Here is a 12,807-nt window from a genome sequence, read left to right as displayed (position 1 = left end):
CACTAATCATTCACTAACCCTGGCCCGTGTGCAGACCGAGCGCGGAGCAGCATGGTGTCAACAGAGAGTGCCTCCTCCACCTACGAGGAGTTAGCCAGAGCCTACGAGCACGCCAAGATGGAGGAGCAGCTGCGGCACGCCAAGTTCACCATCACCGAATGCTTCATCTCAGACACCTCCTCAGAGCAGATGACGGCAGGCACCAACGACTACACCGACAGCCTGACCTCCAGCACGCCATCCGAATCAGGCATCTGCCGCTTCACAGCTTCCCCGCCCAAGCCTCAGGACGTCAGCCGGGTCATGAACATGGCCGTGCCCAAGGCCCACAGACCGGGTGAGACCTGCTGTCAGAGGCCACAGATCTGTCTCAGGCTGATCTCAGAGATCATGCTAACATTTACTACTGCTCCCCTCATTGTGACACTTACAACACTCACTGAGCTGCAGCATCCTGTCTGACATTAAACCTCAAACATTAACTCTGACTCAAGTAAATGTTTATAAGTTGATGATTGTATATAAGCTATGTTTACAGTCTTCAATAGAGCATCAGGTCTGAGTGATTTCAACACAGAAGTGCAGTTCTATTCTTACACCACTGATTTGATGTCATGAGGAGGGTCGTCACAATACCAGAATTTCCACTGCACATTGAAATTACTTTACTGTGACTTCATTGTGAGTGAACAACATGTTTCGCCTGTAGCTTCCTGAGGTTCCTGTTGCTCCCTGAATGCCCAATAAACTCAAATTAAAACAAGACTTAAAGAAAATACAGCACCCTGGGGACATCTCTGGTTCTCTCCTCTGCACAATAAAAATTCAAATATCGCTTATACATCTTTAGGAGACGCCAAAATTACAAAATATTCGTATTTGCCAACCTGTGAATGAGACCAGAGGTGGCATGGCCGTACAAGAGCTATGATGTGACAGAGTCAGAGCAGAGATACACACCATGTGCAGAATGAAGCGGAGTTGGGTTTAAACAAAATCCAGGAACATGTTTTTCAGTTCTTCAGAGTTTAATGGCCATGAAACAATCTGAAAATCATTCCTTATCTTCTTGTATCAACACTTAGTAGTCATTAGAGGCACTTGTTCAACCAAACCTGCTCTCTCTCTCTTTCTCTTTTTTGGAAGTTTTGACTACAGATCTGAAATATTATTAAGGCTTTGCTAATTTTGATACCGTCATTTTGAAGCACATGGTGCCAAAATGTATCAAAGTATTGAAAATGATGGCACCCAATGAACACTCAGTGTAAATCTGTACCATCGAAGGCTAGACACTAGCTGCTGAAGTGAAATGAGGAGCTCCATTTTAGACATTTATCGACCGCAGGAACTTTACCCCGGAACTACCGGAGGAACCAGGGTCTAAATTTAGTTCAGGGGTAGTTTATTTCAAAAGCCCCTGCTTGGGGGATAGTACTTTTCAAAGGTCCTGGGACTTTCGGTTTTGTGGAGTTTACACAGTTGTTGAAACACAGAGGGAGTTCTTGGGAATGCATACCAGTTTAGTTTTTTATTAAGATTTCAAAATATTACTTAACATATTTATTTTTTCTCCATACTTCACTGGCCTGCTTTGCATTTGATCTACCCGGGACTTCAGTCCTAGGTCGAAACGCAGACAACAATGGGGGCAAAGGAACCTTTTAGTTCCGGGGAAAGTAGTTCTGGGGGCTAAAAAGACCCCGGAACTCTTGGTCAAAATGCACCTTTTGTCCTCTTTTTGAGCAGTGTGACATGTTCTTCTTGCAGATATGCTCATGATAGCTGAAGGTATACACAGTGATTGAGTTTAAGTGACTATATAATAAGTGACTGAATAAGAGTGTGTGTAAATATACAGTTGTGCTGATAAGTTTACAGACCCTGGCAGAATTTATGATTTATTGGGTAGTTTCTGTTGTCATTATGATATAAAAGAGTGAACACAGTTGTTTGATAATAATTTGCTTCACCCAACCGCTAACCATGAGTGAAAAAAAAGTTTTTCTCTTATCTTTCATATTCTCTGAAAAATGGCCAAAAAAATCACAAATTCTGCCAGGGTATGTAAACTTATGAGCACAACTGTAAGATACTCAATTCAGCGGAGATAAGATAGATGGCAGACAGGTGGCAGTGTGAGGTAATGGAGTCGGCTGTGATGGGTAATGAGGGCTAAAGGAGAGATTTTAGCATTTAGTTTGATGAGGTCAGAGTCAGAGCGAGGACACAGAGACAGGTGGTATGTCTGTGTATGAATAAACTCTTATTTATGTATTTTATTAGTAAGCAGCTCAGTGGTAATCTGAAGGTTGGTGGTCCAATCCCAGCATGAATGTGAATGTGGTTTAAAGGAAAAGTGTGATACAGTCCTTTTATATGATACCGTTGAATCCTCAAATTAAAAGTGTACATTTATCATAACAATGATTTTCATGATTCAGGTGATAATGTGTGAGATTATCTGCCGTGTTTGATTGTGTACCTTACTCTGACCTCTGTGTCGTCCTGCAGGAGGCGAGCTGGTTCACCTTCCTCCGTACCTGCGCATGGACTTCCTGTTAAACCGAGGCATGTCCTGCTCGGGCTCCTCCAGGGGGACAGCAAGTGGGGAGCGAGCAGCCATGGGTCAGGCGTGTCTGGAGCCACAGAAGAGCCGCTCTCTGAAGCGGCCCTCTCGCATGGCCCCGCCCACGCCCACAGAGGCCCCTCAGGCCAGCAGGGACCCAGTGGCGCAGTGGCAGCCTGGCTCTGCGGCCACACTCCCCCACAGAGAGGGCTCGGAGCTGGCTCAGGCCGCCAAGCTCAGCACCTCCCAGGAGTCCCTGCTGGACTCGCGAGGACATCTCAAACAGAGCAGCAACCCGTACGCAAAGTCCTACACGCTGGTATAACAGCAGGGGCCCCTGGGGCGGGACTTGGACTCACTCTAACACTGGACTTAACACTCAAGTGCAGTAAACTGACTCTCACCACGCAGTTCTGTATATACGCCCCCTCCTGACAGAGCGGGGTCACTTTTACTAATCTCCTTTTATTTATTTTAGAGCTTTCTTTTATCTCTTCTTTGTATTTCTTTTTTTCACTTGAGAAAAAATTCACTCATCGGAAACGACTCCAGCCGGAGCTTTGCCAAACTAATTGAGTAACGAGGGAGCATTATTTATTCTTGATTCTTGTTAATTCTTTATAATTAATCAGTGATTATTAATTGTTAGTTGTCAGCTATTAATGATCATTAATTATTGATTACCAAATGATCTTCTGTCACCATTACTACGATGTTTTCATAAGAACCCGGACATCTTTCTCTTTGTTTTTCTGGAGTGGAAGATGACGATTTGGAGTCATTTTTTTCCTATGGAATATCCTTCTGAAACACTGAATGAAACTCGGGAGAAATCTTGGAATGAAAGCAATTGACACCAGTCCAAACTTTTCAGCTGCTCTCAAATTGTTACTTTTTTTGAAGAAAAAAAAAATCTATTTCCTATGGATGCATGGGGACTGACCAATTTAAAAAGACAATGAGGATTACGATCGTGGCTGGACGGCCCAGTCGAGCATTTTGTCACACTATGAAATGATCCAATGTGAAGATTTATTATTCTTATTACTATAAATATATATATAAAAAGAGAAATCACTTTTATTTGTGGATATTACAGGGAAGAATTGATTTGGTTAATAAAGTCCTTAGTCATGTTTGCACATATCTCGTTTTAATTAGGAAATGGAGTCTCTGTTGATCTTTCTCTGTGTCCCATTCTCTGATGGTGCAATATGAAAAAAGATATGAAAAGTCTATGAAAACTATTGCTCTATACTGTACTGTAATGATGAAAATAACTATGTTGTGAGTATACTTACAGGGCCGGACGCTCTCCAGCTGTGTATTCAGGTGTAGTTTGCCACTGCTTGTTTGTTTCAGGGTGGTAAATGATGTTAGCTAGAATAGGGAGGCTTTAGAGAACTGATGGTTTGCACTTCACAACACCCCGACTCAAGTGTGTCCAGATAGACCCCCCTACTCTCAGTGCACTAGGTAGAGTCTTCAGGGCTCTCTCTCTCTCCTCAGTAGATTTACTGTCGCTGCATTGCAGTGATGCTCCTCTACAGGGAAAAAAAAACGTGAGACAATCCAGCAGATCCCCCCTTCAAACCAAACCTATAATGTCTATGGGAAATATCTAAAAAAAAAATGTGGATATACGTAAGAATCTGTTTTTTGTTCCTGTCTACCCTGGCCCGTTTCTGTTCTTTCTGTTTCTTTGAGTTAGCCTGAAGGGAGAAGAGTTTGATCCAAAATGCTGTGAGGTCATTTTGTCAGTTTCTATGATTAGTTTCTATGATTAACTGTCTTCATTATGATTATACATTTTAACAAAAAAAATGTCACTTTTTATTTTTAACATGAGTGTTCACCATGGTGGCACTGGAATAAAGAGAAACTAACACAAAGTTCAAATTTGATTAATAAAATGGCTGTTCCCCAAAGTGTCCTCTAAGGGTTTGACATGAGTGACTGATGCTGGTGTGGAGGTGGAGAAGAAGCGTTGAGGGAGCGGTCGGAGGCTCTGCTTTATGACTGTTTGCTTCATAAATCTGATCAGGAGACCCTAAAACTTCATCTTACTTCATCATGACAGCAGAGAGACGGAACAGGGCCGTCAGCTTGAAGACGTTTTTTAACATCGGTCCGATCATCTCCTGTGATACTGATGTCTCTCTGCCTGCAGGTGGCAGTGTTATAAAGAGTACAGATGCTCCTCCAGCTTACATCAACCTGCTGAGTTAAAAGTGCCGTTAAAAAATGTTTTTTTTAAAGGATACAAGCAAGAAAAGCTAAAAGCTAAAAGGAAGAAGGACAAAATTGAACATTTAAAAAACACTTCATTGGGATACAGCAGGTGTTTCTGAGATATTTTGTTATTTGATGGTGTCTCTGTTTTTTGTTTCCCAGCTCTTATTTATTGTCAGTGCATGCTTGGAAAAGCTCCTACTCTCAAAGTCAAGCAGAAATACTTGAGGAAAACTTATAACTCAGCATATTTTGACATTTCACCTTCACCTTCCTTTGCTGTGCAGCGGTAGAACCCAGGGTGTGTCCACAGGAGTGGCAAGAGGTGGCATGGACCAGCCTTGAAATCTGACTGGCCACCCCAAGTACCACGATAACTAAAATCCTAAAACTAAGTAGCGATTTGGCCATTATCCTTGCCAGGGCTGGGCTTTAGTACAAATCAACTATTTGGGCCGTTGCCACAGGTGGCTTTCTTTACATTTCAAAGTATCATAGCATATTTTAGAGTTTTGAAGTGTGACTTTAAACATTAATTTTGTTTTTGAGTCTTTAGAAATGAAGCTTAGAAGAGTTACATGATGGGGGGCGCTGGTGGCCTAGTGGTCTAAGCGTCCCACGTATAGAGGCTAAAGTCCTTGCCGCAGAGGTTGCCGGTTTGACTCCCGGCCGGTCGACCATCTACCGCATGTCTTCCCCCACTCTCTACTCCCAACATTTCCTGTCTCTCTTCAGCTGTACTATCCAATACAGGCAAAAAAAGCCCAAAAATATAACTTAAAAAAAAAAAAGAGTTATATGATGCTACTCTGTTATGTTACTTTTTTTAGTGTTAAAAATACACACAGGGAACCATCATTAAAGATTGAGGTGGCTGCCTGCTGTACCTGTCTGGTGTACAGGGATGCTGGGTAAGGCTATAACTCACCAATCAGCCAATCACTATTTGGTTTAAGGAATTTCTCTCCTTTAAAGATGTGTGACCAAACCATGACACCAAAGAAAAGGACAAAACATTGTTTTGAATGCCTGAAGTTAAGTAGAGATGATTAGTGGAGACAAAGAGGTTGAACAAATGGGCTTGGTAGGAGCTGCAAACAAGGGTGGGCTCAGCCAACCTTGAACACCCAAACGTGGGTCTTGCTCACCCAAACAACATTTAAAGGGATAAAATGTTTGTTCAGACAAAAGAACAGATTGCCAGGATGCCAGTGAAGTTTGTAACTTGTGATTGGCCTACAGCCTTCCCTTAAATTTGCTGAGGGCCCAGCTCCTGCAGTCCTTGTTTTTAATGCACAGATGCAACACGAGCCAAACAAATGGGAAGTCTGCTAAAAAAAGCAAGGATACGATGCTATGAGATAAACAGCAACAGTCTCAAATCCATACACAAACTTAATCTGCACTGTGTTAATGTGGAGTGTGAAAAGTTGCAAATGGGAATAGAAATTACAAATCTGTCATTTGGCAGACTACACAACAACACTGATGCAGATTGGCGGGGCAAATGTAAACAAAGGAGCTTATCATGGCTAATAATCTTATAGTGGAGGGTACTGAGTCTGAACCTGTTTAAAATAAAGGAAAGTGTCAATTTAAGTTGAATTAGCATACACTTTGTAATCTGTTTTTTTTTTTTCATCACTCTCACATCTCACTGTTTCCCATGAGTGTCAAAGTTAGTCTGACATACTCACACTACAACAATAAAGTACCAAGATCTTATAGTGCTGATCATATTCTCATATCATATGTCTTTACAAACTCTGGGACAGGGACAGCGTGTGGTCAGTACCATTGACTCACTTTGCACTCTCCTAAATTGGAAGTCTATTGATTCTGCATAATTTCCCATCTCCCCCTCTACTCGTGCACTGCTACTGCTGCACAACACCAGGACTGCACTCTTATTTTCAGCCCTGCCACCTCCCAGCATTTGACTGAACAGTCACAAGGCTCTGTGGGAAACGTAGGCAAACAGGGCAGTATTGGAGAGGTTTGGCACATTTTACATGTTTTGTGGACTAATAGCTGAAAAAGTTAATGTCACTGTTGAAACACATCAGTGCTGCTGTTCATACTGACTGACTTTAATCAGGACGGAACTTTGTAAGCCAAAGAATGACAGCATCTCCTGCCTCAGACCTCTGTGCTCCTACCTCTTACCTCACCAAACTTTTAAATCTCCAAAATGATGAAGTGGGAGGAGTTAGGCTCAGACCTGAGTTCTGAAGTCTGACTTTAAGTAGAGATGGGCAGATTATACTGATGGGCAGATTATACTGATGATCAGAAGCTTGTTTTACCTAAGTGAACCGCACTGTTTTGATACAATGTTTTTGTCCATCCATCCATTCATCCACTTTCTTCTGCTTATTCAGGGTCGGGTTGAAAGGCAGCAGTCCCAAACATCCCTCTCTCTCTGCAACATTTTCCTGCTCTTTCTGGAGGATCCTGAGGCTGGATGGGATTTATAATCCCTCCAGCAACTCCTGAGTCTATGCTGAGGCCTCCTCATTCTCATTCTTCCAGCCACTACCATAAGCTCATGACCACAGGTGAGGGTTGAAACTTGGACCGACTGGTAAATAGAAAGCTTTGCCTTCTGACTCAGCTCTCTCTCCACTAAGATGGTCCCACACAACAACTTAATTTCTGCTGGTGCTGCACTGATCCGCCTGTCATTCTCACAATCCAATTTACCCTCACCTGTGAAGAAGACCTGAGATACAGAATCACTCCCCAAAGACAGCATTCCACAATGTGCTTTGATGAAGAATAAATCTATAAAATGAAAGCTGTTTGGCAATGCAAGTTGATTTTACTGAAGGGTTATGATGAGGGTTAGGTTAGGGTTAGGCTTATGATTAGGGTTAGGCTAGGGTTAGGGTTAGGGTTATGATTAGGGTAAGGGTTATGATTAGGGTGAGGTTAGGGTTAGGGTTATGATTAGGGTTGGGTTTATGATTAGGGTGAGGTTAGGGTTAGGGTTATGATTAGGGTAAGGGTTATGATTAGGGTGAGGTTAGGGTTAGGGTTATGATTAGGGTAAGGGTTATGATTAGGGTTAGGTATATGATTAGGGTGAGGTTAGGGTTAGGGTTATGATTAGGGTAAGGGTTATGATTAGGGTGAGGTTAGGGTTAGGGTTATGATTAGGGTAAGGGTTATGATTAGGGTTGGGTTAAGGTTAGGGTTATAATGAGGGTGAGGTTATGATTAGGGTTAGGGTAATGATTAGGGTTGGGCAAGGGTTAGGGTTATGATTATGGTTAGGGTTATGATTAGGGTTTGGTTAGGGTTAGGGTTATGATCAGGGTGAGGGTTATGATTAGGGTTAGGTTTATGATTAGGGTGAGGTTAGAGTGAGGGTTATGATTAGGGTTATGATTAGGGTTGGGTTAAGGTTAGGGTTATGATTAGGGTTAGGGTCATGATTATGATTAGGGTTAGGGTTATGATTACGGTTACGTTAGGGTTAGAGTTAGGGTTATGATTAGCGTTGGGTTCAGGGTTAGGGTAATGATTAAGGTTAGGGTTATGATTATGATTAGGTTTAGGGTTGGGGTTAGGGTAATGATTATAGTTAGGGTTAGGGTGTTAGGGTTTTATTGATTAATCGATAGTTGATCGTTAACATTTTTAAAGATCAATCACGGAAAATACTTGAAATTTACATCCCCAGTGCCTATATTTATTAGAAACGGTATTGGAAATATGCCTGTGTGGTAAGGTGGAGGGGGGGCGGCACTCAGGGTTTGCCATATAACAAAGAAAAATGTAACTGATCTTACAACGCCACCTGGGGAATTTCACCCCAGGAAAAAAACAAACACCTTAATAAATAAAAAGATGAATTGAGACAGAGACATGTTTCAAAAGAAAATTTTAATTCATTGATATTTTAAAATGGGAGTATTTGTGAAGAGAGGGGGGTTAGTTATTGCGGCAAGGAGGTAAATTAGTCAGTTGGGGGAGATGTATCAAAGTTTATTACAATATAATTTGTTTATTTTATCTTAAAAAGACACTTCCAATGCAATGTGATTTATAATTAGCAAAATGGGAGGGGGAAGCGAGGGGTGCCAGCAGAGAGGAGGCAGTCTAACATCAAGGAGTTTGTTCCAGGAGTGCAATTTACCCAAAACTCGTGAACTCACAGCAAACACGGCAAACAGGTGCAAACTATTGTGTCCCAGTGCGGTTACCCCTACAAACAGCGCAGGGAACCACCTAAAGTGCCTAGCCTCGACCAGCAGCTGGCAACCACCTCACTATAGGGGAATTCTCAAAAGTATTAAACAAAGAAAATAATTAAACCAGTTGGTTCAGTTAAAAATTAAATAAAGGCAAAACAATCAAGACAAAACAGCAGCTGATAAAGGTCAGTTAACTGGCTTCACTATAACAATGACACCAAAGGGACAGCTACCAACAACGCTTCAAGCAAAGGACCAACGCAGAGAGGCAGACAGGGGGCTCAGTGCAAGGAGCATGTGGCAACCAGCAGGCAAACCAGACAGAAAGGCAGCCATGTTGCCACAGGTGCTTTATATATGATTCACCTGATTAAGGGGCTGGACCAGGGGAGGAGTTTACCTACTTTTGAGAGGCTACATTCAAGATTAACAATTAAAACCAACACTAGAAGCACTGCTCCCACTACACCTGCATGTTAGTGCGTCACTCTCGCTCCTAACTGGTGCGCTTAATCTCGGACTTCAGCTCAGCAAGTGTTAGGTCGGGGCTTTCCCCTTTATCAGCTATGATGTGAGGTCACAGCAGAGGCACGGGAATTGACCGGCCTTGTTCGCATTTTGTTCTCAGCAGAGGTTTATTTTTACATCCTTGATATTTTGGTGGGGCAGTTCGAGAATTGAGAAATGGCCAAACTGTTCAGAATACTGAGCACCCTGATGTGGAAAAGAAAATGCTGGAGCTCGCATGTTTCTATTGAGAAGACATCTCCAAGCCAGAGGAAGTTGTGTAGGAGTTCCAAACTTTTTGAGACATTGTATTCATTGTGTCAGCCATGGATCCTTTAACGTGTTTAACAGATCCCAGCACCTATGTGTCATCTCCTGAGGTATTGTAGAGTGCCTTTGAAATTGCGTTTAAACCGCTGTGTCTATTTTATGTTTAAATACACTTTACTGTCTTGTAGACTGCTGTCTATTTTATGTTAAAGTACACTTTACTGTGTTGTGGACCGCTGTGTCTATTTTATGTTTATGTTATTCCTGAGAAAGACAGCACTGGACAATGCTCCTGCCTGTCGCTGTCCATCGGCCTTGGTGCTGAACCATTAATAATTTCATTAATCAATGCAGTAGAGTGCTGTGTGCTGTCCTCGGTGCAGCTGAAACATTTGAACTCGACAAGCAACCTGTTGCCTTTTATGGGCTGTCTTGGATCAATAAGTGAGACTCTGTGTTTTTTATTGATAAGTAGGGGAGAAAATATATCAGCTGTTTTAAATTTGTGAATTTGACTATCAGAAGGGCCCCTTGAGGATGCTCCGCCCCCTTTGCGCTGAGAGTCTAGCTCCACCCCTGACTGCAGCGTATTGCATACATATATTTATATTTCATGCAGTATATCTGAACAAAATTGTACATGTGTGATTTCATGATGCACAGTGAGCATCAGTATTCAGTTGTGCTCATAAGTTTACATACCCTGGCAGAATTTATGATTTCTTGGGTAGTTTCTGTTGTCATTATGATATAAAAAGAGTAAACACAGTTGTTGACAATAAATTGCTTCACCCAACCACTAACTATGAGAGAAAAAAAAAGTTTTTCTCTTATCTTTCATATTCTCTGAAAAATGGCCAAAAAAATCACAAATTCTGCCAGGGTATTTAAACTTATGAGCACAACTGTAAATGTCAGTGAGCTGTTGTGGTCTTCAGACCTTCTTTAATGGCGCTGCTATACATTTTACAACCCCCAAGTGTCACTGTGTTTAATGCTCTGAAACCTTTTTTTGTCTCAAGAAAGAAAGCTCTAAACAATAAAAGGCTTCATCCACCCGTTATTGACTGCATTATAAATAATTAATGCATAAGTTACAGATTATCTGAAAAACATAGGTTGGATTTATCCACCAGTTTAATACCTCAGATTTTAATAGTGAGTCTAATAATAAAATGCCTCAATTTCAAGACAGAAATCATGAAGCTCAATTATTAAGTCAGTCAAAGGTATCAGTTTGATGAACTATAATGATAGTTAAGGAAGCTGCAGACTAACAAACATCTTGCCTGCTTTCATGTAATTCTTGCTTTTATATTATAGGACAGGAGGGTTTAACAGGAGGCTTTATTACTCAGCATGACAACTATATCTGCCTTCTACCTCTGAAGTCCACAACAAATTAAGATTTACTCTCTGCTACACTCTGCTGCTGTCATTAACAAGACTCAGGCGGAGTGAACTCTTCCCTCTGATCAGACGGAGAAATACGAAGCCGTCGCTGGCAGCGCTGGGAAATGATTCAGAAAATGTAAAGTAATAAAAATGTCTTAGCCCAGGACTGAAGCAATGAGTGCTGCACTTCTCTGAACAGTTTGCAGCTGACAGCTGGCTTTGTTTGTGTTTCATTTGTTAGATTCAGAAATATTTTCCTCTCTCTCAAACTCATTAAGGTGAAGAGGACTGCAGTGATGTCTTCTCAATGGATCTGTTATGCCTTTGAGATTTCTCTGCAGAAATATCTCTTTGTTATCCTCACACCTTTAATATGGTTAAAATGCTCTATATCTGAGGTATCATGATGATATTAATCAGTGACATGGTACAATAGTGTTTTATTTTCATTACAATGATCAGAAGTTGACCTCAGAAAAGCTTCAGACTTCTTTAAATATTCAGTGTGCACAAATCATGAAGTCATTTTACGTTATTATCTTTGTTGAAATGAAGGTGTGATTAAGCACATCAAAACCTGGACTGAAACATGCATCAGTCAATGCTGGTGTCAGAGAGACATGACCTAAAGACTGTTCATGAAAAGCAGATGTTGTGTCTTGTTTTCAAAGGTAAAGCTAATGGAGAAGTATCTTAGACCTGCATTCTTTCTAATGGCCATCAGGGGGCAACCCCACTCGTTGCAGACAAAAGCCTGTGAATTAAATTATGAAAGGTAATGAGCCTACTTCTTATTTGACTTGTTTTCCTAATGAGTTTGGGATGATGCAGGTTTAAAGCCACCATAAATACAACATACCTTGTTATTTGGGGTCCCATTTAGCCTACTGCTTAATAAACAGTTAAGAAGCATGTGCTTTAGGTTGTAGCGTACTGTGATTGACAAGTCACAACTAGGGCAACCTGGAAGTAAATTTGGTTCCAAACAAGTGCTCTCTGAGCAAAAACAGTGACTCAAGTAATGTACAGTGGCCTTAAATACCTTACATACCAAGATAGTGCTTATTTAGCCTGAGATTGTAATAGGGCCTGTGACTTTTGACATTGGTTTTGTTCTGGCAGCACCCACAACCTCAATTTCAGAGCTCTTCTCACCTGTTGTTGGTAAGAAAATTGTCCAATGGCTTCCCTTAGCATCTGTCTGTCTATAAACACTCAATATGCCTTTATTTCAATCTAAAAACAGTTGACGGAAATCATGTCACAGCATTAGCATCAGGACCTGGAAACTGTACCTTGAAAAAACAAATGTAGATAGTTTGGACATCTGTTTGGACATCTACGATTGACAAAGATGATATCAGAAGTCCCGCCCCTTCTTCAGTCTTATAGGTCAGAGAACAAGAAGTGACATTGATGAGTGTTCTGTTGGTCCATAAGTTTGATTGATTTCAACGGAATGCATAGCAACAGAAAACAGCTGATGCTGAGGCTGTTTTTGCAGTGATAACCCTGACAACATTACACTCATAGACTGTATAAAATATAGACGTAGTATCCGTGACATCACCCATCTGTTCCTGAGCGCTGTTTTGAAGCCAATCGACGGCAGCAGACATATTGGAAATGCGGAAC

The 12,807-nt window shown here is 41.4% G+C and overlaps 1 protein-coding gene across 1 annotated transcript in view; it reads left to right on the top strand.

Annotated features, from left to right (window-relative positions):
- dscama (Down syndrome cell adhesion molecule a) overlaps positions 1-4,497 on the top strand; it is a 121,149-nt gene extending 116,652 nt beyond the window's left edge. The window contains exons 32-33 of the mRNA XM_034682905.1: positions 35-337; positions 2,515-4,497. Of these exons, the coding sequence (XP_034538796.1) occupies positions 35-337; positions 2,515-2,894 (683 nt within the window). The 3' untranslated portion in view covers positions 2,895-4,497. The remainder of the gene's footprint in view (positions 1-34; positions 338-2,514) is intronic.
- Positions 4,498-12,807: the final 8,310 nt, after the last annotated feature.

Source organism: Notolabrus celidotus, chromosome 5 (genome assembly GCF_009762535.1).
Source record: "Notolabrus celidotus isolate fNotCel1 chromosome 5, fNotCel1.pri, whole genome shotgun sequence".
Taxonomy (NCBI): domain Eukaryota; kingdom Metazoa; phylum Chordata; class Actinopteri; order Labriformes; family Labridae; genus Notolabrus; species Notolabrus celidotus.
The sequence above is the reverse complement of the archived record's forward strand: the minus strand, read 5'-3'. Positions and strand labels throughout refer to the sequence as shown.